Genomic DNA, 26,211 nt, shown 5'->3' with positions numbered 1-26,211 from the left:
GTTTAGGCACGCCTAATTCCCACCTTCGCTATGCCTCCGACACGCCCCCTTGAACTTTGGCTGTCCTTGTGACGGAGTGCAATTGGAGACATCCTAAATCGTGCTTCGATTATACCGATTTGGACGTCCCTGGGAGAAGGACGTCCATCTTCCGATTTATGTCGAAAGATGGACGTCCTTCTCTTTCGAAAATGAGCCCAATAGTCTCCCAGGAGAAAACCAAGGGAACCAAACCCTAACCCCCCCAACCCCCTAGCTACCTCAGACCTTACAAACCAATGCAAGAGATTAGGTTCCCCCTGCTCCTGGCACCTAAGGTCCCAAATTAGTTTAACAGCAGACTGCCACCTGAGGGAGACGAAATCTGTATGTAGGAATTGTAGATAGATAAATAACGCTGAGTGCATTTAAGGGATTCTGTAGAACCCTAGCCTCCCAAGTAGCCAAATAATGGACTTGGTTTCTTCAACTCCAAAATAGTGGGGGATCGGATGAAGCCCAAGCCTGCATAATAAATTTAAGACTCACCTCCTTATTTCTGAAGCAAAAAAACATTTCCCTGGCCCTCCAATTTCCTTAGCCTGTACACAGCCCAATATTAACACCTCTGGTGTCAAGGGGACTGGGATCTGCGAAGACTGAGTAACAATTATGACTAAGATGGGCATAATCGAATGGGGGCGCCCAAGTTTTCCTGAGGACGTCCTCACAGAACATTCCTGCGAAGGGGCGGGGAAACCCGTATTATCAAAACAAGATGGGCGTCCATCTTTCGTTTCGATAATACGGTCGGGGATGCCCAAATCTCAACATTTATTTAGGTCGACCTTAGAGATGGTCGTCCTTAGAGATGGTCGTCCCCGATTTTTGGCGGTAATGGAAACCAAGGACGCCCATCTCAGAAACGACCAAATCCAAGCAATTTTGGTCGTTGGAGGAGCCAGCATTCGTAGTGCACTGGTCCCCCTGACATGCCAGGACACCAACCGGGCACCCTAGGGTCTAAACAAGTTTAGACTTTCAGCTTGGACTTTCAGCTTGGAAAAAGATGTGACTCAAGAGGAAATTGTCTTGTATTGTACAGTTTATATTCCGCCTTTAACCTACTACTACTTACTACTACTTATCATTTCCATAGCGCCACTAGACATATGCAGCGCTGTACATTTGAACATGAAGAGACAGTCCCTGCTCGACAGAGCTTACAATCTAATCAGGACAGACAAACAGGAGAAACTAAGCCATGATGAAGGAGAACTTTTCAGTGGAGTTAATCAGCCTGGAGAATCTCAATCTGTGGGTGTGGTTCCTTTAAAGGTTATGCTGAACTTTCATGAGTATGTGCATTTCCTTAAGATTTGATACTACTGAGTTATTACCTTGCCAACATGGGAGAAGACTTTCAGGTATGAATTGTACTCAGAAACAAGATACCTCAGGGATTTAAAGGACCCAGTTCTCACAATATCTACAGTCTTAGCTGGCATTTTCATCTGCTTCAAAAGTACTGTCAGTCATGAACATGGAGCGTTTATGAATATGCACATGAAACTCAAAACATGAAGGAAAAATGATGCCGGTGTATTTATCATGAGTCTACTCGAAACGTGACTTTCATAATATTACATATTCCTTGGATAAGCAGCACATTTTACTCTTTTCAGACTGCCAGGTACCTGCGACTTGGACTGGCTACTGCTGGAAAGAGGACGCTGGGTTTGATGGACCCTTCATTTGTCCCTGTATGGTGATACTTATATACTTGTCACAAAACAGAAAGGGCAGAAAAGGTTACTCTCTAAAGCATTTCTTCAGCATTATCAGGCTTATTTTCGAAGGAGAAGGGCGCCCATCTTTCGACACAAATCGGGAGATGGGCGTCCTTCTCCCAAGGTCGCCCAAATCGGCATAATCGAAAGCCATTTGGTCGTGGGAGGAGCCAGCGTTCGTAGTACCCCTCACCGATAATTGAAAAAATAAGGGCGTCCCTGATGAGCACTTGGGCGACTTTACTTGGTCCATTTTTTCTTACGACCAAGCCTCAAAAAGGTGCCGGAACTGGCCAGATGACCACAGGAGGGAATCGGGGATGACCTCCCTTACTCCCCCAGTGGTCATTAACCTCCTCCCACCCTAAAAATAAAACTTTAAAAATATCTTTTCCAGCCTCTATGCCAGCCTCAAATATCATACACAGCTCCATGACAGCAGCATGCAGGTCCCTGGAGCAGTTTTAGTGGGTACTGCAGTGCACTTCAGGCAGGCGGACCCAGGCCCATCCCCCCCTACCTGTTACACTTGTGGTGGTAAATGTGAGCCCTCCAAAACCCACTGTACCCACGTGTAGGTGACCCTCTTCATTCCTAAGGGCTATGGTAGTGGTGTACAGTTGTGGGGAGTGGGTTTGGGGGGCTCAGCACACAAGGTAAGGGAGCTATGCACCTGGGAGCTTTTTCTGAAGTCCACTGCAGTGCCTCCTAGGGTGCCCGGTTGGTGTCCTGGCATGTGAGGGGCACTACGAATGCTGGCTCCTCCCATGACCAAATGGCATGGATTTGGTCGTTTCTGAGATGGGCGCCCTCGGTTTCCATTATCACCGAAAATCGGGGCTAACCATCTCTAAGGTCGACCAAAATGTTGAGATTTGGGCGTCCCCGACCTTATTATCGAAACGAAAGATGACCGCCCATCTTGTTTTGATAATACGGGTTTCCCTGCCCCTTTGCGGGGACGTCCTGTGAGGACGTCCTCAGGAAAACCTGGGCGCCCCATTCGATTAAGCCCCTCTATATGTTCCATCTTTCCTTATACCCTTCGCTGTCTATTATTGTGTTGATGTAACTAGTATACTGTGCAATACTTTGTATTCTTATTTGAATATTTTTACTGCTGTAATTGTCTGTCGCTTATGTTTGATTTATTCATACTGTACACCACCTTGAGTGAATTTCTTCAAAAAGGTGGTAAATAAAACCTAATAAATAAATACATCAAAGTGCCAAAATTTGGAATAATATTCTCTACCAGATTCCTCAGATTTCATCTTCTTTTTCAAAAGGCACTCAGAACGTACTCATTTTTAAATCAACAACAGTACATTTTAATTGGCTTTTTCATAAGGAACACTGTTGTAAATTTCTTCGCATGTGAAGGTCCTCTTTTATCTGTAATCCGCCTTGCATCCTTGCTGCCTGGATGTCTCAGCGCCATCTGAAACTAAACATGACCAAGACTGAGCTTCTTATCTTTCCTCCTAAACCAACCCCTCCTCCTCCCCCAGTCTCTATTTCTGTGGATAGCACTCTTATCCTTCCTGTCTCATCAGCTTGTAACCTTGGGGTCATCTTCAACTGCTCCCTCTCCTTCTCTGCACATATTCAGCAAACTGCTAAAACCTGTCGTTTCTTTCTCTATAATATCACCAAAATCCGCCCTTTCCTTTCTGAGCACACTATCAGAACCCTCATCCACACTCCTATCACCTCTCGCTTAGACTATTGCAACTTGCTTCTCACAGGTCTTCCACTTAGCCATCTCTTTCCTCTTCAATCTGTTCAAAATTCTGCTGCACAACTAATATTCCACCAGTGTCGTTATGCTCATATTAGCCCTCTCCTCAAGTCACTTCACTGGCTTCCTATCCGTTTCTGCAAACAGTTCAAACTCCTCTTATTGACCTATAAGTGCATTCACTCTGCAGCTCCTCAGTACCTCTCCACTCTCATCTCTCCTTACACTCCTCCCCGGGAACTCCGTTCACTGGGTAAATCTCTCTTATCTGCACCCTTCTCCTCCATCGCTAACTCCAGACTCCGTTCCTTTTATCTTGCTGCACCATATGCCTGAAATAGACTTTCTGAGCCGGTACGTCAAGCTCCATCTCTGGCCGTCTTCAAATCTAACTAAAAGCCCACCTTTTTGATGCTGCTTTTAACTCCTAACCCTTATTCACTTGTTCAGAACCCTTATTTTATCTTCCTCACTTTAATATTCCCTTATCTCTTATTTGTCCTGTTTGTCTGTCCTAATTAGATTGCAAGCTCTTTCGAGCAGGGACTGTCTCTTCATGTTCAAGTGTACAGCGCTGCATATGTCTAGTGGCGCTATGGAAATAAGTAGTAGTAGGTTAAAGGCGGAATATAAACTGTACAATACAAGACAATTTCCTCTTGAGTCACATCTTTTTTCCAAGCTGAAAGTCCAAACTTGTTTAGTCATTCATCAGGAGAGAGGCGTTTCTACTACTACTACTACTACTACTATTTAGCATTTCTATAGCGCTACAAGGCATACGCAGCGCTGCACAAACATAGAAGAAAGACAGTCCCTGCTCAAAGAGCTTACAATCTAATAGACAAAAAAAAATAAATAAAGTAATCAAATCAATTAATGTGAACGGGAAGGAAGAGAGGAGAGTAGGTGGAGGCGAGTGGTTACGAGTCAAAAGCAATGTTAAAGAGGTGGGCTTTCAGTCTAGATTTCAAGGTGGCCAAGGATGGGGCAAGACGTAGGGGCTCAGGAAGTTTATTCCAGGCGTAGGGTGCAGCGAGACAGAAGGCGCGAAGTCTGGAGTTGGCAGTAGTGGAGAAGGGAACAGATAAGAAGGATTTATCCATGGAGCGGAGTGCACGGGAAGGGGTGTAGGGAAGGACGAGTGTGGAGAGATACTGGGGAGCAGCAGAGTGAATACATTTATAGGTTAGTAGAAGAAGTTTGAACAGGATGCGAAAACGGATAGGGAGCCAGTGAAGGGTCTTGAGGAGAGGGGTAGTATGAGTAAAGCGACCCTGGCGGAAGATGAGACGGGCAGCAGAGTTTTGAACCGACTGGAGAGGGGAGAGGTGACTAAGTGGGAGGCCAGCAAGAAGCAGATTGCAGTAGTCTAAACGAGAGGTGACAAGGGTGTGGATGAGGGTTTTGGTAGAGTGCTCGGAAAGAAAGGGGCGGATTTTACGAATGTTGTAAAGAAAGAAACGACAGGTCTTGGCGGTCTGCTGGATATGAGCAGAGAAGGAGAGAGAAGAGTCAAAGATGACCCCAAGGTTTCGAGCTGAGGAGACAGGGAGAATGAGAGAGCCATCAACAGAAATAGAAAACGGGGGGAGCGGGGAGGTGGGTTTGGGGGGGAAAATGAGAAGCTCGGTTTTGGTCATATTTAATTTCAGGTGGCGTTGAGACATCCAGGCAGCAATGTCAGACAAGCACGCTGAAACTTTGGTTTGGATGCAAGGTGAGATATCAGGGGTAGAAAGGTAGATTTGGGAGTCATCAGCATAGAGATGGTAGGAAAAGCCATGGGATGAGATTAATGAACCAAGGGAAGAAGTGTAGGTAGAAAAGAGGAGGGGACCAAGAACAGAACCCTGAGGTACGCCGACAGGCAGAGGGATAGAAGTAGAAGAGGATCCACCAGAGTGAACACTAAAGGTGCGGAGGGAGAGGTAGGAAGAGAACCAGGAAAGGACAGAGCCCTGGAATCCAAGTGAGGACAGGGTATCGAGAAGTATGCTGTGATCGACAGTGTCAAAAGCAGCAGAAAGATCAAGAAGAATGAGGATGGAATATTGACCTCTGGATTCATCCCCTTTACCATTTTTGCCTTCTTTCTCTGAACCTTTTCTAGTTCTGCTGTATATTTTTTGAGGTAGGATGATCAGAACTACACACAATACTAATGTGGTCTCAATATGGACCTATATATAGGCATAATGATATTCCTAGTTTTGTTTTACATTCTTTTATGACTAATCTCTAATATTCTAGGTCTTTTGTTGTTTGTTTGTTTTGGCACAGTGTATTGTCCACAGTGAATCCAAGTTCTTTTTCTTAGGTGGTGGCAGCTATTTCAGAACCTCACATTTTATACCTGTTAATGAGATTATTTTTTCACATAGGCCTTCAAGACTGTTTATATATCACACACACATATGTAAATATAAGTGCTCAATGTTAGATTTTGTGAGGCTTATATTCATTACATTTTTTTTTGTTATCAAATGTTTAATTGGGTAATTTTAATGCACATATATTCTTGTCAGGCATAATGGCCTTGCTAAGTCTATCTGGTGGGGCTTGTAACATCTGTCGTGATCTACTATGTTACAAGCCCCACCAGATAGACTTAGCAAGGCCATTATGCCTGATAAGAATATATGTGCATGAAATTACCTAATTAAACATTTAATAACAAAAAAAATGTAATGAATATAAGCCTTGATTTGTCCGTTGCAACCTTGTAAATAGGGATTCCCAAGGATAACTATATCATATGTTATTAAGCAATAATCCTCTCCAAATGAGTATATAACAGTCATTAAATTTATATATATTTTTTTTTCAACCACAGAGTGGAGTGAGTTTTTGTTCTACGAGCCCTGATGAAGGTCGCAAAACTTTGGCCATGGTTGGTCGTGGAATAGAGTTACTCGATTGAGGTGTCAGCATGTCAGCTGAAAAACCTTCCCAAAGTTTTATTCATTTATAAATGTACTCAGTTCAGAGCTTTTTACTTAACTTTCGACTCTTAAAGACATGCTAAGAGTCGAAAGTTAAATAAAAAGCCCTGAACTGAGTAAATTTATAGATGAATAAAACTTTTGGGGGAGGTTTTTCAGCCAATGATGACTATATGAACTCCCAGAAATGTTTGGCTTGTAGTCTTAAATGAGTCAGTTGAGCCTTTTCCTCCTATTTTTGATGAAAAATTATAGAAATAAAAAAAATATTTAAAAAATATATAAAATTGAAAGTTATATGAATTGAATGATTGTTATATACTCATTTGGAAAGGATTATTGCTTGATTTGTCCTTGCTATTTTCAGGGCTTAGACGTAGAAGTCTGCCCAGCACTGTCCTTATTCCCCAACGTCTGAAGCTGATGCTGAATCTGTCTAGCCACGATCAGAACACAGACTGTAAACGTTTGTCCAATACTAGCTTTGCTTCCCAATTACTGGTGTTGCTTCCTAATCTCTGCTAAGTCTCTTTGGTTCCTTTCCTTCTAAACAGGATTCCTTTGTATTTATCCCATGTATTTTTGAAATTCCATTACCGGTTTCATCACCACCTCCCACGGGAGGGCATTCCAGGTATCTGCTACCCTCTCCGTGAAAAAATACTTGTGTTAATGCTGGGTACGTCTCCATGGAGGAATTTTGTTTTTGAAACAGTATTTGAAAGGAATGGAAACTATCTGCATCCAAATGACGTGTGATAGAAGAATCCATCTGATACAAATTGTGTTTTACCAGAATTGTAAAATCAAGGAGACCTTGACTACAGTATGTTGCAGTATCATTTTTGAGAATCATGCCGTTCTACTGATAACCATGTGTTACAGTATAAGGAGAAAACAAAAAACAATAATTGAGCAATGCCATATAAAAAAAAACATTAAATACATAATGCAATATCATTTAAATCAAGAAGATGCTATGTTTTTTTGTTAACATTTGCTGTTGACTTACCACAACCTGTTACTAATCCTGTGAAAATCCAGGGTTCTCTTAAGCGGCTGTGCACAAGTTTGTTAATGTTGGATCAATATTCAGTGCTGTGTCTTAGATTTATTTGCACAACAAAACTAAAGTACGTAATGGACATGACATACAACTCTTCCGTTATACAATATGGCTGTGCCACATAAACTTTATCTTACCACAATATCACTTTGTATTTGTTTACACCAGAGTCTGCAAACACCTCTCCGGTACTATGTAAGCCACATTGAGCCTACAAATAGGTGGGAAAATGTGGGATACAAATAAAATAAATACAAAATACATTTTCTCAAAGATATTTTATACATGCCACTCTAGAAGAAGCTGTTTTAGGGACCTATTTACTAAGGGACCCTTTTACCTAAAGGTTTGGCGCGTGACAATAGGCTTGCTAGGCACCAATCCGAACTACCTCAGCAGCCCAGTGGGTAATTCTGCCCCCAGCACATGCCATTTATTTATTTAGATTTTGCTCACACCTTTTTCAGTAGTAGTCAAGGTGAGTTACATTCAGGTACACTGGATATTTCTCTGTCCCAGGAGCGCTCACAATCTAAGTTTGTATCTGAGGCAATAGAGGGTTAAGTGACCTGCCCAAGATCACAAGGAGCAACAGTGGGACCTGAACCGGCCACCTCTGGATTGCAAGACCGGTGCTCTAACCACTATTTGCAGTGCTGCGGAAATTTATATCGTATTTTTACCACTGAGCACGGGAGCCCTTACCGCCACCTCAGTGGGTGGCGGTAAGTGCTTCCCCCCCCCCCCCGGAAATGGCTGGGCGGCAAGTGCAGGTATACTATATGGCCATTTCTTTTTTCAGCCTTTTTACCCTCTGCAATAAAAGAGGCCTTGGCGCACAGCAAAAACATGTACTGCCGCTAATGCAGGGCCCCTTTTACCACAGCTTGGTAAAAGGGCCCCTAAATTGTGGCAAGGTTTTGCCATTAATGGACATTAACGGCACTATTTATTTATTTATTTATTTCAGACACTTGATATATCGCCTACACACAGGCAACTAAGAGAACACAATCTTCAATTGGGGGGGTAGGAGAAAACTGAAGAGTGAAAAGATGGGTCTGTGAGGGCTTGTTTAAAGGCAGGGAGGGAGGGTTGATTCCTGATGTGCAAGGGTAGGTCATTCCAGAGTTTACTGTCTGATATAACAGAAGGCTGCGTTAGCAGTATAAACCTTCATGGGAGATTAGATGTGTTCAGCTTGTAGTGGGGGGAGCAGCCATGTTATTAACATAGCAGCTGTTACCACAGAAGCAGTTAACAGCACCTCTGGAGGTGTCGAGCCTGATTTTAGAAAGAACATGGAGAAGGAAATTGAGACGTGTAGGTTGGGGTGTGCACTGCTCCCTCTATTTTTTTACAAAGGATCTGTCAAATGCAGAGCTTTTTGTAAAATACATGAAAAGATATTCAGCTGGAGCAGCGATTTTTAAAAAGCTGCTTGTGGGGGAAGAATACATGCTTTTGTTCCCCAAATGTGCATGGGAGCAGCTTTATAATCACTGCTAGCATTCTGCACACATACCCCAATTAGCACACCCACCCCTAGCTATTACTGAGGTCCAATGATCCCTGATAACTAATGGGAGCTGGAGCAATACCCAGTTGCTCATTCTCTTCTGTGTCCTGGGTAACCTTGGGGCACCACCACTAGGGGGCTCAGGCTCCCAAATAAGGGCAGGGAGATCAGATGCCGGAAGAGGAGGGGATCGGTGGCGAAGCTACACCTATCCTTCGAGCAGGTACTTAAGCATGCCTCAGAGCAGGTGTAAATGCCAAGATCTAGATTTTTTAAGAGTAACCTGTTTTCCCCCTTGTAAAATGTGGAGTACACATCAATGTTTGTGGCCTACCCAAATAACATTTGCACACCTTAACCATGCCCCCTTACTATGTAAACATGCCGTGGATCCCCACTTTAAATTGCCTACACACGCAAACAGAAATTTCGGAAAGCTGCAATCTGCATGTTTAAAAATTATTATTTGCACTTGGGGATGCTTCTAAAGAGAGAACAATAGTTAAATTTCTGCAGTAACAGCTTGCCTTGCTGTTAACAGGCATTACGATAATACCTGTTAACACCCCTGCCCGTGTCCCACTTCCTTTACTGCTCACTGCCTGCCATGAACATAAAATCCCACAGTAAAGATATTAACAATTTTTAATGTGTTTTTGTAAGTAGACGCCTATATGAGTTTAATGTACTGCATTTGGAGACGTGGTAGCAAGGACAGGAATTTTAAAGCCAATGCTTAAAAAAAATATGCTGATTTTCCTCTTGCCGGTCCTTCTTTCAGGAGTGCAATATGATATTGATTTGCCCAACAAGAAGGTTGTGATCGAATCGGAACACAGTGTTGATACCTTACTGACCACGCTGAAGAAAACTGGAAAGGATGCCCAGTACCTGGGAACAAAATAACCTACACATGGTTGAATATACTGCACAGTGGACAGATTGTTTTGGGTAACGGTTGCAATTTTTCCATTCATCACTCGGATTTTCTACTGGTTCTTTCGGGCCACTGAAAATGAAACAGGACTGCACATGAATCCACTGTCTTAACACACGGTCCTAGTTTCTGCTTGTCATGGCAATTTGTTGTTTTCAATAAAAGCTAGAATTGCAGTGCTGTTTATTGCTTGAGTAGAAAAGTACCATAAATGAGCAGTTTCAGCCTTTGTTAGAAACTTCCTAAGTTCCCGATTTTCTTTTCCTGTTACTGAAACGTGTTTTCAGCTGCTACTTCTCCAAAAAAATTTGATTTTCCAAATGATGATACTGGGGTAGATTCAGTAAAGGGTACTGGGATACAGGGGGACTTTTACTAAAGCTTAGCTCAAATTATCTGCAGCAGGGCCCATTTTATTCCTATGGACTCTGCTGCAGATAACTCGAGCTAGCTTTAGTAAAAGACCCCCACAGAGCAGTAAGCACAAATTTTATACGGGCAGTTCCGTGCAGCACAGATTCAAGTGGAGTTCAGTAAAAGGGCCCCTAAGTTTGCAGCTGAAAATTCATCTTTATTTAGGAGCTTAAAAATGATGCTTGTACATATAGATATGCCATTCATTTGCCTAAATTTATGAACCTAGTGCTGAAAATCAATGTTACGTTCTTTTTTCCTCTGCACCTGTTGCCACCTACTTTTTATGCTGAAAATGTAGGTGTTTAGTGAAATTCTGAGTATAAATTTATTCACTCAGTCCTAGTAAATTTTCAGAAAAGCCAATTTAGGAGCACAGCTTTCAGTTAGGAGCATAAATATTTTGAATATTGTGTCCATAGTTTTTATCACATATAGGGCTAGATTCTGTATATTGCTCCCAAAAAAGCGCTGTTCTATAAGCCATGTTTAAAGTTAGGCACGGTTTATAGAATAGAACTTAAGTCGGGTCACACGTAAATTTAGGTGCATCTATTTGTACCAGTGAAAACGAGGTGCAAATGCCCCTGCCTAAATTTATGCGTGGAACCGCCTTATTCTGTAATTGAGTGTGTAACCACGCCCACAATCCGCCCCGAACCGCACATGACCCTCCTATTTCCACGCCCTCTTTTTCAGGACGCATATAAAATTTAGGTACTGATCACGGTCCTAAATTTACATGTGCACATCTTAATTGATTCCAATTAGCTCCAATAATTGTTAAAAAGCCAATTATGGCAATTAGCTCGTTATTCAATTAATTTGCACTTGCAATTTTTGGCAACTGTTATTAGGAGGATAATGAGCAATGGTAGTGACGTACAAATGAAGTAGGATGTGCAATATGCTCGTATTTCACCTATGGATGTTGTCGTACAAACTTAACTATGCTCCCCAAGGTGTAGTTTTATTTTGTGTTCATGCAGCTGCAAATTAATTAGCAAATTGTTGCTTGAATGGCATGTTAAAAGTTGTTGCAAGCTAATCCACATGTATTAGAAGCACAGTTAAAATGCGGAAACCAGATTGCGTGATTAATGCTTGTGAAAGCATTATGGAAGGAATTGTATAAATGGTGGCCAAACTTGGCACTGAAAAACTTGAGCGCTAAGAGCCAAATTCTATATATGGCACCTAAAATAACCCGTGTAAGGCAATTATGTCTAAGTGTATTCTAAATACCACGCATAAAGTTATGCGCGGTATACATGCGGTGTTTAGACTACGCTTAGGCGTAGTTCATGCAACTATACATGCATCCATTTATGCCAACGAAAAGTTGGCGTAAATCCCTGCATGTAGATTTATGCACACTGGCCCGTATTTTATAACAACGGGCGTAGATTTTGGAATGCCCACGAAATGCCCATTTCCACACCCCTAAGCATGCCCCTTTTTGCCTGCGCGCGTTAGAATTTAGGCATAATACGTTACAGAATACGCTTACCAAAGTACGTGTGTAAATTCTAATTTTTGCCAATTAGTGCCTGTTAAGAGCTGTTAAAAACACTTAGCTTGTTAAAACAATCTACGCGCGTAGTTATATAATACGTCTAGATTTACATTCAGAATCGCGCGTAAATCTTGGTATGCTCTATAGAATCCGGGGGTATGTGCTGTTCTATAAAGGGCACTTGCCTTTCAGAATAGCATTTAGTTCGAATCCTACGCCTAACTTTTGAGTGCCTGACTTACACCTGCTAAAACCTGGTGTAATAAGGTGCAGTAAGGAAGTATTCTGTAATTCTGCATTTTGAAACGCCCCCTGACATGCCCCGGCCATGCCCCCTTTTCCAATATGCACTATGACAGGTACCAGCCAGCTGTGCACAGAAATTCTATTTGATGCCATTTAACTGCAATGATTGATTGTTAGCGCTCAATTATTGCTAGTTAAGTGCTTGTTTATCAATTAAGGTGCGTACGCAACTGAGGGTCGTGCCCAAATTTCAGCGCACAATTTAGGTGTCATATATAGAATCCGGGGAGTGATGGAGTTTATTACACTGGCTCCAGACATTGCAAAATTGTGAATTTTGCAGTTACATTTTCTAGAGAAGAAAAACCCAAGAATAACCCAGATCCATAATTGGGTAGGATCTGTCAAATTTGCTCCATACCACTTCTTCAAAAATTTTCTTTATAGTTTTTTTTTCTCATGTATTTTTGTTAAAAGACGTCACCTTTGCTTCAGTTCCTTCCTTGCACTCCTTAGCCTCAGGTATCAGGCGGTGGCCATTAAGAATACTCGATAAGTTACACAAATACAATTAGAGAAAAATGGCCACTGAATTAACCTTTGAATCTAATTATTATAAGCCAGTATATGTGATGATGCTAAGGGAAGGGGTCAGAATCCAGTACGAGAGGAATGGTTACAACGTTTTAAAGCCAATGCATGCTGGATGGAACCTAGGCAACACTTAGGAAGGGAGGAATAATGAGAGAGAAACACATTTTCCTCAAAGTTATTGAACTCCTCCTTCATAAAACATGCCATAAACATTAATCATTCTTCAGAAAGCCAGGATAAGAATACTGGTGACTAGGTCTGTATTTAACATGCATATTATAGAAGTTCACATGTCTCATACTTTCACATTTGGGCATGTTCTTGTGTTGGAAATCAAAATGGAAGACTGTCAAAAAGGACAAGTTAGTTGTAAAAATTTAAAAGTTGCAAAAAAAAAAAAAGCATTCCAAGCTTGAATTAGCTGAAACAGGACACCTATGTGTAATAATAACATCTTAAAGAGATGTTTCAAGTCTGCTGTTCTTTGGTGGTGATTAGAGGGGTTGAGTGCAATACAGAGACAGTGTGCTTGCTGCAGGGGATGGAAGGTGGTTTCTTTTAAAGCTTTGCCCCCCCCCCCCCCCCCCCATCAGCCTTAACGGGTTTTACTGACGGAAATACCCACCTGTCTTGGGGGCTGAAAAGGGTTTCCATTCTTAACTGGTGGAAGGGGAGGAAAATGAGTAAGAAAATAATGATGATTGTAGGATATACTTTTCTATAGTATGAATTAATATTGTACCTTTTTTCTTTTCTATATGTAAGGAGTCACACAGTACAAATACTGTTCTGTAGTACTGTAATATATAGGGTAATAATTAAAGTCATCTTTACAGGTAAACACATCTTTAGCCATGTAAAATTGTGAGCTGGTAATTGCCACCCCTCCCCCCATTCAGGTAAAAATATATGCATTGACGTTTACAGGGGGGAAGTGTGAGCAGTTGGGGTAGGTAATTAGTCACTGACAGTTATTACTTGTCTCTGTCAACAAATGTGAAATGATTCATAACACTTAAAATACAGTAAAACCATCACATAAACCATTACCCTGCCCTCAATTCCCACTATAAACCAAATCCCATATTCCCACTTAAAACTTCCCTATTCTATACAGTCCATTATCTACTGCCTTCAAATCCATACCCATCCCAGCCACTTTCTTCCTAAAAACAATTCTAAAACCACCCAACATCAACAAACCTAAAACCTCAATCATAAACAGCCCCCATACCTCCTAAAATCACGTGGAGGGGCATTTTCGAACGGGGGCGTCCATCTCTAAGGATGTCCCCGCGAAGGGGCGGGGCATCCCATATTATCGAAACAAGATGGGCGTCCATCTTTCGTTTCGATAATAGGGTCTGGAATGTCCAAACCTCAACATTTAGGTCGACTTTAGAGATGGTTGTCCTTAGAGATGGGCAACCTCGGTTTTCACGGATAATGGAAACTGAAGACGCCCATCTCAAAAACAACCAAATGCAAGCCATTTGGTCGTGGGAGTAGCCAGCATTGGTAGTGCACTGGTCCCCCTCACATGCCAGAACACCAACCGGGCACCCTAGGGGGCACTGCAGTGGACTTCATAAATTCCTCCCATGGTGCATAGCTCCATTACCTTGGGTGCTGAGCCCCCCAAACCCACTCCCCAAAACTGTACACCACCATAGCCTTTAGGGATGAAGGGGGGCACCTACATGTGGGTTTCAGGTGGGTTTTGGAGGGCTCACATTTACCACCACAAGTGTAACAGGTAGGGGGGGGATGGACCTGCCGCCTGCCTGAAGTCCACTGCAGTGCCCACTAAAAACTGCTCCAGGGACCTGCATACTGCTGTGATGGATCTGGGTATAACATTTGAGGCTGGCAAAAAATGTTTTTAAAGTTTTTGTTTTAGGTTAGGAGGGGGTTGGTGACCACTGGGGGAGTAAGGGAGGTCATCCCCGATTTCCTCCGGTGGTCATCTGGTCAATTTGGGCACCTTTTCGAGGCTTGGTCATGAAAAAAACTGGATCAAGTAAAGTCGGCCAAATGCTCATCAGGGACGCCCTTCTTTTTTCCATTATCGCCTGAGGACGCCCATCTGTTAATCACGCCCCTGTCCCGCCTTCGGTACTCTGCCAACATGCTCCAGTGAACTTTGGTCGTCCCCACAATGGAAAGCAGTTGAGGATGCCCAAAATCGGCTGTTGATTTGGGCGATCCAGAGAGAAGGACGCCCATCTCCCGATTTGTGTCGGAAGATGGGCGTCCTTCTCTTTCGATTATGCCCCTGATAGTCATGTACTTTTGTGCCTGCTTCATTTTGTGAGCACTTTGTCCTCTCCCCCCCACCCCTTCCATTTTGCTTGCCAGCCAAATTTTCAAGGGAAACTCAAGTTTCCATTGGACAATGATCCAGTGCCTGGAGGACTGCAACCTCCATGGGCTGTTTGAAATGCCATATTATTTTGGTATTTGCTGGTACCATTGAGTTGTTGTGTATGACCATCTTCTGCAACATTGTATATATATATCAGATGTAACCCCTGAGACAAGCATTTGTGCTGAAACACGGATACATGTTGGATCATTGGGCTCAGTTTTAACATCCTCTGGTGGACATTGTGATTGTTTTTATCAAGGTCTTGGATTATTGTTTTTTTTTTTTTAATAAAGAGTGTTTGATGTGTTACCTCTAGTCTCTCATCTTGTGGAAATCCATTGGTCCATCCGTACTCTGAAGGACTTGTGATTTTTGGCATGGGGATGTGCTCTCATGTTTGTAATTTTGGATGATTATTAACCTCATCATACAGTGGTGGAAATAAGTATTTGATCCCTTGCTGATTTTGTAAGTTTGCCCACTGACAAAGACATGAGCAGCCCATAATTGAAGGGTAGGTTATTGGTAACAGTGAGAGATAGCACATCACAAATTAAATCCGGAAAATCACATTGTGGAAAGTATATGAATTTATTTGCATTCTGCAGAGGGAAATAAGTATTTGATCCCCCACCAACCAGTAAGAGATCTGGCCCCTACAGACCAGGTAGATGCTCCAAATCAACTCGTTACCTGCATGACAGACAGCTGTTGGCAATGGTCACCTGTATGAAAGACACCTGTCCACAGACTCAGTGAATCAGTCAGACTCTAACCTCTACAAAATGGCCAAGAGCAAGGAGCTGTCTAAGGATGTCAGGGACAAGATCATACACCTGCATAAGGCTGGAATGGGCTACAAAACCATCAGTAAGACGCTGGGCGAGAAGGAGACAACTGTTGGTGCCATAGTAAGAAAATGGAAGAAGTACAAAATGACTGTCAATCGACAAAGATCTGGGGCTCCACGCAAAATCTCACCTCGTGGGGTATCCTTGATCATGAGGAAGGTTAGAAATCAGCCTACAACTACAAGGGGGGAACTTGTCAATGATCTCAAGGCAGCTGGGACCACTGTCACCACGAAAACCATTGGTAACACATTACGACATAACGGATTGCAATCCTGCAGTGCCCGCAAGGTCCCCCTGCTCCGGAAGGCACATGTGACGGCCCGTCTGAAGTTTGCCAGTGAACACCTGGATGATGCCGAGAGTGATTGGGAGAAGGTGCTGTGGTCAGATGAGACAAAAATTGAGCTCTTTGGCATGAACTCAACTCGCCGTGTTTGGAGGAAGAGAAATGCTGCCTATGACCCAAAGAACACCGTCCCCACTGTCAAGCATGGAGGTGGAAATGTTATGTTTTGGGGGTGTTTCTCTGCTAAGGGCACAGGACTACTTCACCGCATCAATGGGAGAATGGATGGGGCCATGTACCGTACAATTCTGAGTGACAACCTCCTTCCCTCCGCCAGGGCCTTAAAAATGGGTCGTGGCTGGGTCTTCCAGCACGACAATGACCCAAAACATACAGCCAAGGCAACAAAGGAGTGGCTCAGGAAGAAGCACATTAGGGTCATGGAGTGGCCTAGCCAGTCACCAGACCTTAATCCCATTGAAAACTTATGGAGGGAGCTGAAGCTGCGAGTTGCCAAGCGACAGCCCAGAACTCTTAATGATTTAGAGATGATCTGCAAAGAGGAGTGGACCAAAATTCCTCCTGACATGTGTGCAAACCTCATCATCAACTACAGAAGACGTCTGACCGCTGTGCTTGCCAACAAGGGTTTTGCCACCAAGTATTAGGTCTTGTTTGCCAGAGGGATTAAATACTTATTTCCCTCTGCAGAATGCAAATAAATTCATATACTTTCCACAATGTGATTTTCCGGATTTAATTTGTGATGTGCTATCTCTCACTGTTACCAATAACCTACCCTTCAATTATGGGCTGCTCATGTCTTTGTCAGTGGGCAAACTTACAAAATCAGCAAGGGATCAAATACTTATTTCCACCACTGTATGTTATATAATGTTGTTATATCTGTATCATTTGCATGTGTAGCCTGTTCTAAGCAACAAGTGGATTAACATAAGGGGGCAATTTTGAGTAACTTGTGGGCACTTTTATTACATGGACTTTTTAAAACATTAGCTGGCGCCATACTCTACAGCTGCTAGTTGTGTCCAGGGTTGAGGAGTAAAATTGCACATGGATTTTGGAAAATGGCAACTATAAGCACTGATCTACTCCTCTGCCCTGGACATGCGCAAAGGAATGTCCCTGTTTAATGCAGCCAAAAATAAGTGTGAATGCCAAACATACCTTTTAGCTATTCCGAGGAGACCAGTTTTCAGACAAATTTGCCTGAGTAAAGAGCAATGAAAATTGTTATTCATACCCAGAAAAGCCTTGCTGCATGCAGAAAAGAAAAATCTAAACTATATTTAACACCATGAGTGTATTACACAGTAATAACAAATCAACTGCAACAAAATCTCAAAGGAAAGCCAAGCAATAATAAATGATGGTTCACTAGGGAAAAGATAACTTGAAAACTAAGGAAACAGAGAAGGGACAAAACTGGCTCTTTGATTTCCTGCTTGCCAGTAAATGGGAACTGGAATAGTGAAACTGAATCACATCTTATTAATGGGCCATTAGACCACAGTGGCATCTGTCCACATTTGTCCCAACCCTGACCTAGGGACCCCACAGCGTGTTGAGGATATCCCCAATGAACATGCATGAAATACATTTGTGTATGTTGCAAACCCAGTGTAGCCAATCTCATGTATTCTTCACAGACATCCCAGAAACCTAACTGGTTGTGGCAGTGGCGTAGCCACGGGGGTCCTGGGCTCCTCCCCTTTTGGCTCAGGCCCCCTGCTGCCGGAACTGTCCGAGTGGCTACCTCAGTAGAGAAGAAGCCAACAGCTGCTTCCCTTCCTGCTGCCAACATCTGCAGTCCTGGCATAAACTGAGCATGTGTAAGGAGTGCTGATGCCTGGGGCAGGAACAGCTGACTTCTTCCCTAATAGGGCAGTTATGACGGTGGATCTCCTCAGCTAGTGGGCATTAACAATCTCCACCAGCAAAGGTAAGGAGTGAGGGAGGGGAAGGAAATACATTGTCCTCCCCCCCCCCCCCCAAGTCCATCTTGGCCCCCTAGAAATCCAATGCTGGCTACACCCCTGGGTTGTGGGCATAGGAGCCAACTTTTCAAAATTATTGGGGGTGCTAAGCCCAGTGGAAATAACCCCTCCTTGGACACATACAAGAAATTTTCTCAATATTAGGGGTGCTCAAGCACCCACAGAGTCAGCTCCTATGGACTTGTGGGGTCCCCAAGGCAGGTTTTGGAAGCCCTGTTTCATGCCATCTTTCCTGTTAAATAACCTTATATGTGACAGCTTCTGATGCTCTAGCAAGAGTGATTCTGTTGGACAGTAGAGGGTGCTCTTGTACAAGCTAATTCCCTTGTTCCCTCCCTTCCACCCACTTTTCTAGAACAGTACCAGACTGCTTCTAAAATCATTTTTTGTTTACAGCACTGTGAAACTACACGCCTGTCAGGGTTGTGCTGGAGATTATGGAAAAAAGCTTTGAAGTGAAAGAGGACTGATGTTAGGCTATAACGTTCTGATCTCTAATTCACCCGTTCTGGTTATGCATTTCCTAACTTGTCATTCCATTAAAAGGGCCTGAGTTAGACAAAATAAAAATGTTTTTTCTTTCTAGTTTTTTCGTTCTGGTTTCAATTGGTCATGCAAGAATGCATAAAAATTTGATGAAGTGCTTTGGTTGTTATGTTAATGTGGGGAAAAGGTCAACAAAAAAATTAAGGTAATATCAGATTAACTTAATATATTTATGGGGTAACCCCCGGATTCTGTATAGATTGCCCAGATTTGGTTGCACATCCCAGATCCATGTGTAAACTAGTCAATTTGGTGCTAACAATCAATTATTGGAGTTAAGTGCTTAATTGGCAGTAATTACATATTAACATAGTAAATGACGGCAGATAAAGACCTGTATGGTCCATCCAGTCTGCCCAACAAGATAAACTCATTATACATGGTATGCGATACTTTATATACAGTGCGTTTTTGCTAGCAAAAAAGGTGCCGGTACTCAAATGCCAGGCCACCCTTCAGAGGTGGGGTAATCACTGAGGAACCCACCCCACAATAGCCTGACCCCCTGCAACCAGTCACAGAATCTATGACAAGGCAGAATTGGTGTGTAGAGCCTTTCATTAAAACTTGGGGACCATGGGTCAGTTTTATCAGACAATGGAAAAGGTGCCGGTACTCAGTACCCCCATTTTCAGTGCACACACTGTTGAAGTCTGCCCAGCACTGTTCTTGTACTAAAATTTCTGAAGTTAACGTCGAAGCCCCTTAAAATTTAAACTCCAGCTCATCCATATCTATTCAGTCATAATCAGGACACAGACCGTAGAAGTCTGCCTAACAGTGGGGGCGATTTTTGCAGGTTTCTGAACCGGGTTGGATGATATTCCTCCCTGTTTTCGCCGAACTTAGATCAGTTTCCCTGAGGATGCCGTTATCTAGGCGAAACATGGCCCATGTAGGGAACTTTGAATATTGATTTTTGAATACACTACTGGTGAAGTCACGTAATGATTCAGATTTATAAAGTACTACAATAACCGGGGACTTGCATCACCTCTTCAATCAGAATATCTGCTTATACTGCTGAGAAGATCGCTGAACCACTCCACCCTTTCAAACCCTACCTAAGCTAAGTAGCTGATATTTTTTCTACAATTTTTCTAAACAAATGTTTTTTTTCTCTAGTGCTACGATTAGGTTGGAGGTAGGGTGTGCGATAATGGCAGCATGGTGTCTTTACACATCTCGAGTCTCCAGGTCATTGTAATACACCAAAAAAACTGAGCACAATATATTATTATACACTGAATATATAATGTGATTTTTAAAACACAATTTTTTTCTTAGTTTTTCTTGTTTTGTTATTAAGATGTCAATTAGTTTTTGGTTTCTGTAATAGTTTATCATTAAATTTTAACTGCAAGACCCTCGACTATTCTTCTAGCGTTTGGAGATCTCTTCTCATTGTTTCTACTCCCTCCCAGTGGCGTAGCCAGACTGCCAATTTTGGGTGGGCCTGAACCCAAAGTGGGTGGGCACAAAATTTTCTCTCTACCCCCCCCCCCCCCCCCCCCCCAGCAAAATGTAGTCACACTCAGATGCATTTGTCACACAGGGTAAAGTGCTGCTTTTCAGTGCATCCGATTTCAGACAATTTATTTAATAGCCTAATCCTTTTCAGTGAGCTTTCAGAGGCCAAAACCTCCTGCCTCAGGTCAGTATAATGCTGTTACGGTATCCTCTCCTGACCTAAGGAAGGAAGTATTGGTCTCTGAAACTTTATTAACACCATATTACTTTATCCTAAATTAAAAATAAAATTATTTTCTTTACCTTTGTTGTATGGCCATTTACTTTTTCTCATTGTGTTGCTCCCAGTCTCTAGATTCTGCTTTCCTTCGTTTTCGCTTAACTCTTCATTTGTCATTTTTCTCTCCTTTTTCTTTGCTTTCTTCAATATTTTTCTGCCTCTCTCTGTGTCCAGATTTAATTCATTCTTACTATCCATTCTTTAATTTCCTTCATCTACTTATGGCTTTTCATCTTTTTCTCACCCTTGTTCTCCCCATGCCCCTTCTTCTTATTCTCCAATCTTTCACTACTCCCCCTTTCCATGCAGCCTCTCCTCTTTCTCTCCCCATCCTTCCAGTGTCTCCCCTCTCTCTCCCCATCCTTCCAATAGTCTCCCCTCTTTCTTTCTGCATCCTTCCATCCAGTGTCACCTCTTTCTCCCTACCCTTCCATCCAGCGTCTTCCCTCTTTCTCTCCCCATCCTTCCATTTTCCCTCTCTCTGCCATCCTCCCATCTGTTTTCCCTCTTTCTCTCCCCATCCTGCCATCTGTTTTCCCTCTTTCTCTCCCCATCCTTCCATTTTCCTTCTTTCTCCCCATCCTGCCATCTGTTTTCCCTCTTTCTCTCCCCATCCTTCCGTTTTCCCTCTTTCTCTGCCATCCTCCCATCTGTTTTCCCTCTTTCTCTCCCCATCCTTCCGTTTTCCCTCTTTCTCTGCCATCCTCCCATCTGTTTTCCCTCTTTCTCTCCCCATCCTTCCATTTTCCCTCTCTCTGCCATCCTCCCATCTGTTTTCCCTCTTTCTCTCCCCATCCTGCCATCTGTTTTCCCTCTTTCTCTCCCCATCCTTCCGTTTTCCCTCTTTCTCTGCCATCCTCCCATCTGTTTTCCCTCTTTCTCTCCCCATCCTTCCATTTTCCCTCTTTCTCCCCATCCTGCCATCTGTTTTCCCTCTTTCTCTTCCCATCCTTCCGTTTTCCCTCTTTCTCCCCATCCTGCCATCTGTTTTCCCTCTTTCTCTTCCCATCCTTCCGTTTTCCCTCTTTCTCTGCCATCCTCCCATCTGTTTTCCCTCTTTCTCTCCCCATCCTCCGTTTTCCCTCTTTCTCTGCCATCCTCCCATCTGTATTTCCTCTTTCTCTCCCCATCCTTCTGTTTTCCCTCTTTCTCTGCCATCCTTCCATTTTCCCTCTTTCTCCCCATCCTGCCATCCATTTTCCCTCTCCCATTCAGGCCCACCAGCCCCAGCTTCCATTGCCGGCCACTGCTGCTTTTCCTGATGAGCAGCAGTGGCCGGCGCTACAAAAAGAAGAAGCGCTCAGCTGACTGAGCTGAGCGCCAACGCGTCGCTAAGGAAGAGAAAAAAATGTTTTTAAAAAAACGCGGCACTGCAGGCAGCCTCGAAGCATTGGCTGCTGGCTCTGCAGGCTCCTCCCGTCTCGTAAGAGCCAGCAGCCAATGCTTCGAGGCTGCCTGCAGTGCCGCGTTTTTTTTAAAACATTTTTTTCTCTTCCTTAGCGACGCGTTGGCGCTCAGCTCAGTCAGCTGAGCGCTTCTTCTTTTTGTAGCGCCGGCCACTGCTGCTCATCAGGAAAAGCAGCAGTGGCCGGCAATGGAAGCTGGCGCTGGCGCTGGGCGGGCCTGGACTGAAATTGGGTCCCGTAGCTACGCCCCTGCTCCCTCCAGGGTATCCACTCTATTGGCTATCTTTGTGGCAAACCTTTCCTTCCGACCCTTCATCAATACCGCTCACAAATATATTAAACAGAATCGGCCCCAGCACTGACCCCTGAGGAACTCCACTGCTCACCTTCCATTCCTCCGAGCGGATTCCATTTACCACCACCCTCTGCCACCTGTCGGTCAACCAGTTTCCTATCCAATTCACCACTTTTGATCCTAAGTTCAGCCCTCTCAGCTTATTCATGAGTCTTCTGTGGGGGACCGTATCAAAGGCTTTGCTGAAATCCAAGTAGATAATATCTAGCACATCTGCCCTAGGCCCTATTTTATAGCATGTGCCTAAATTTCCAAAGTGAGTGTGGCCGTAGGAGGGGCATGGTGGGTCAGGGGCATTCCCAGAAATTAGGGACAGTGTTATACAATACCTACATTTGCACATCTTTGGATGGGCACCAACATATACACCAGCTTTTGGCAGATTTAAGTTCTTGCACCTAAAGGTCCTTTTTACACAAGCGTGCTAGCGTTTTCAGCACGTGCTAAAAATAAGTGTGTGCTAAATGCTAGAGACATTTGTATATTCCTATCGGTGTCTCTAGTGTTTAGCGTGTGCTAAAAACGCTAATATTCATTTCTAGAAAGCTCCTAAAGTTAGATGTGAAATATGTATTAAGCTAACACCTTTCTGACCTCATTTGCAACTTTCCTTAAGTTAGTATCTTATTTTCTTACACCTGTTACTCTCTCTTATCTATCTACTAGTATAAAAGGCCCGTTTCAGTAGGCAATGAAACGGGCGCTAGCAAGGTAATGCCCCCCCTGCAGCGTCCTTCCTGTCTCCCCTGCCCCCCCCCCTGCAACCACCCATCTGGTCTCAGGACCCCCTCCCCACCAACCCTCCTCTGCCCCTGCAGCCACGCATGTGCTGCGGCCCTCCTCTCTTCCCTGCTCCCCCTGCAGCCACCCATGTCTAGCGACTCTCCTCTCCCCCTGCCCCCCCTGCAGCCACCCATGTCCAGCAACCCTCCTCTCCTTTCCCCTTGCCCCCCTGTAGCCACCCATATCCAGCGACCCACCTCTCCCCCTGCCCCCCTGCAGCCACCCATGTCCAGCGACCCTCCTCTCCCCCTGCTGCTCCACAGGAGAAGCAGCAGCGGCCGGACAGCGTTAGTATTGGCGGCTGCGGGTGGCGAGGGATTTGATGTGCCCAAGAGGGGGGGTAGGGGCTTTGGTGATGCGCCGGGGGGAGAGTCTTGGGTGATGCGTCGAGGGGGGGGTAGGGGCTTGGGTGCTGCACCAGGGCGGAGGGGCTTGGATGTTGCGCCGAGGGGGGGGGGGCACTGACAGCTGTTTCCCAGGCAGGGGGAGAAGTAGGGAAACGCAGACCACCTCCAAGGGAGCCACGGTCCCAGGCACATTAGAACTTTGGAGGTGAGAATTATTATATAGGATATGTTCCATGTTTTCTTACACCCTATGCTGTCTATTAAAATGTTTTATTACGTATTGTGTTGACATTGTAATGTAGTGTACTATGCCATACTTTGTATTGCTTGATTATTTTTACTGCTGTAATTGTCTGTTGCCTGTGTTTGACTTATTCTTGCTGGACACCACCTTGAGTTAATTCCTCTAAAAAGGTAAATAAATCTTAAGAAATTAAATAAATAAGCAATTGCCCTATTTACAAAGCCGCGCAGCAATGCCGACACGGCCCATTCAAAGTGAACCGGCTGTGTCGGCATTAACGCACCTGTACCCTCTAGCGTGGCTTTCTAAACGGGAGGGAGGTAAGTAAATTAATTTTTGCCCACATATAATGATTGCACAGGAAGGTGTTTTATACTGATGATTGACATCTAAGCTCTGTTGAATGAAATTTAGGAGAAGCTTCCTGAGACTTTAGAAAAATTTGAATTGATTGTGTGATGAAAAATGGAGGTGATTTATGTTTATGTATTGCTTTCCAAATACTCCAATAACTTCAGCTGATATTTAGTGGCATAATGTGAAAATAACTCAGTACAGTCATGCTTAAGTGACATTTGAAGTGGCTGGCTTGGTGTTTGGCGGTATTTTGCCAAACTGGCAGGCACTGTACAGTATTAAGGCCAACACCAACTTACACAAACGTCCTGTGACTACCTAGACTGTGGAAATACCCTTTGATGGTTTCTTTCCTAACCTCTTTCCTTCTTGATGTGAAAAAAAAACAGAGTAAAATATCCTATATAATAATTTGCACCTCCAACGTTCTACGTCTGGATGCCTGGGTTCGTAACACACTTCCCATTGGTCCGCCCTCGCGATGACATCAGAGGGCGGATCAGTGAAAGGGAAGGGAAGCCAGCACCAGCCAGCCACAGAACCTTGGAGGTGAGTAGAGAATCGCGGGAGAATCGCCCCTCTCCCTCCCCCACTGTCCTCCCTCCGAGTTCCATCCCCCCTCCCCTTTGAGTTCCATGCCCCCTACCTCCCTTCCTCCCTCTCCTTAAGTTCCAGGCCCCCTCCCCTTCGACTTCCAGGACCACCCCCTCCTCCCTCCCTCCCCTCCCCTCTGAGTTCCATGCCCCCCTCCTCCGATTTCCAGAACCCCGCGCCTCCCTCCCTCTCTCTCTCTCCCCTCTGAGTGCAAGCACGACCTGTCCGCCGCCTGCTCCTTGCCTTCCTGCGTGCTTCTGGTCCTGCCCTTCCGGAAACAGGAAATGAGGGCAGGACCAGAGGCAGAGCTGAGACAGAAGGGAAGGCAGTCTGAAGCGCTGTGCCTGCTCCACTTCACTGTTGCCGCCGGACCACGAGATAACAAGTTTTAAATTACAGCCGGCACTTAGGAAGGCGAGGGGCAGGCGGACAGGTCATGCTTGCACTCGGAGGGGAGACAGAGAGAGGGAGGGAGGCGCAGGGGTCTGGAACTCGGACAAGAGGGGGGCATGGAACGGGGAGGGAGGGATGGGGGTCCTGGAACTCGAAGGGGAGGGGGTCCTGGAACGCAAAGGGAAGGGGAGGGGGGTCCTGGAACTCAGAGGAGAGGGAGGGAGGGAGGTAGAGGGGCATGGAACTCGGAGAGGAGGGGGGTTGAAACTCGGAGGAGAGAGAGGGAGGGAGGGAGGTAAGGAGGGGGGCATGGAACCTTGCTAGCGCCCGTTTCATTTCTATCAGAAAGGGACCTCTTTTACTAGTACCTTCATACTATTGTGTAATATCCATTTCAGCTTGCCAGGATTATGCCTAAGTATTATCTAATATGGTCCATACTATGAATTGTAACTTGAGATATAGTGATCCACGCCAATTTGTTAGTATGTCCAGGAAATTTAAATCAACTCCACATGTCTTTCGGGCTGAGGAACAAGAGCCTCAGTAATTGCTGAAGCCAAGATGATGTTCTAAAAGAACTGTCCAATTCAAGCTTACTTGGGTTGGCTGTACTCGATAGTTGGCTCACCCAAAAAACCTCCAGATCCCGTATAAGACAATTCTGACTAATAATTTTTTGGTATTCTTTTATAATGTCTTTGTATTTTTGATTTTTAATCTTGTGTGACTTTTCTCTTATGATGCTGAACAAATCTAGCAGGTATGGTCAACATCTGCATCTGTACTTCTATCCATACCCGTCATTCATCTTATTTCACAAAACGAGTATTTGGGAGACTGAGGGAGACTTATTCAGGGGAAGTTCTCAATTGGTCTCATGCTCAGTGACACCGCTCTCATTTTTTTAAAAACTCAGCAGGACCATGAAGTGCTCATACTATGAACTATCATAATTCCATACTAGATTCAATCTTATTTATTTATTTATTTAAAATCTCTTATACCCTGCCCATTTACAAATCTGGGCAGTTTACAAATAAACATGCATAATCAGAATCTAACAACATAACAAGATAGCATAAAGGTACAGTACCAATATCAATAATATTAAACAAATAGACTTAAACTAACAACTTCAATAAAAAAATTACTTAGCAGTA

General features: G+C 44.0%; 1 protein-coding gene across 1 annotated transcript in view; it reads left to right on the top strand.

Annotated features, from left to right (window-relative positions):
• The window catches only part of ATOX1 (antioxidant 1 copper chaperone), a 28,754-nt gene extending 18,601 nt beyond the window's left edge, over positions 1-10,153 (top strand). The window contains exon 3 of the mRNA XM_030212818.1: positions 9,822-10,153. Coding sequence (XP_030068678.1) covers positions 9,822-9,946 — 125 coding nt within the window. The 3' untranslated portion in view covers positions 9,947-10,153. The remainder of the gene's footprint in view (positions 1-9,821) is intronic.
• Positions 10,154-26,211: the final 16,058 nt, after the last annotated feature.

This window comes from Microcaecilia unicolor, chromosome 8 (assembly GCF_901765095.1).
Source record: "Microcaecilia unicolor chromosome 8, aMicUni1.1, whole genome shotgun sequence".
Taxonomy (NCBI): Eukaryota; Metazoa; Chordata; class Amphibia; order Gymnophiona; family Siphonopidae; genus Microcaecilia; species Microcaecilia unicolor.
The sequence above is the reverse complement of the archived record's forward strand: the minus strand, read 5'-3'. Positions and strand labels throughout refer to the sequence as shown.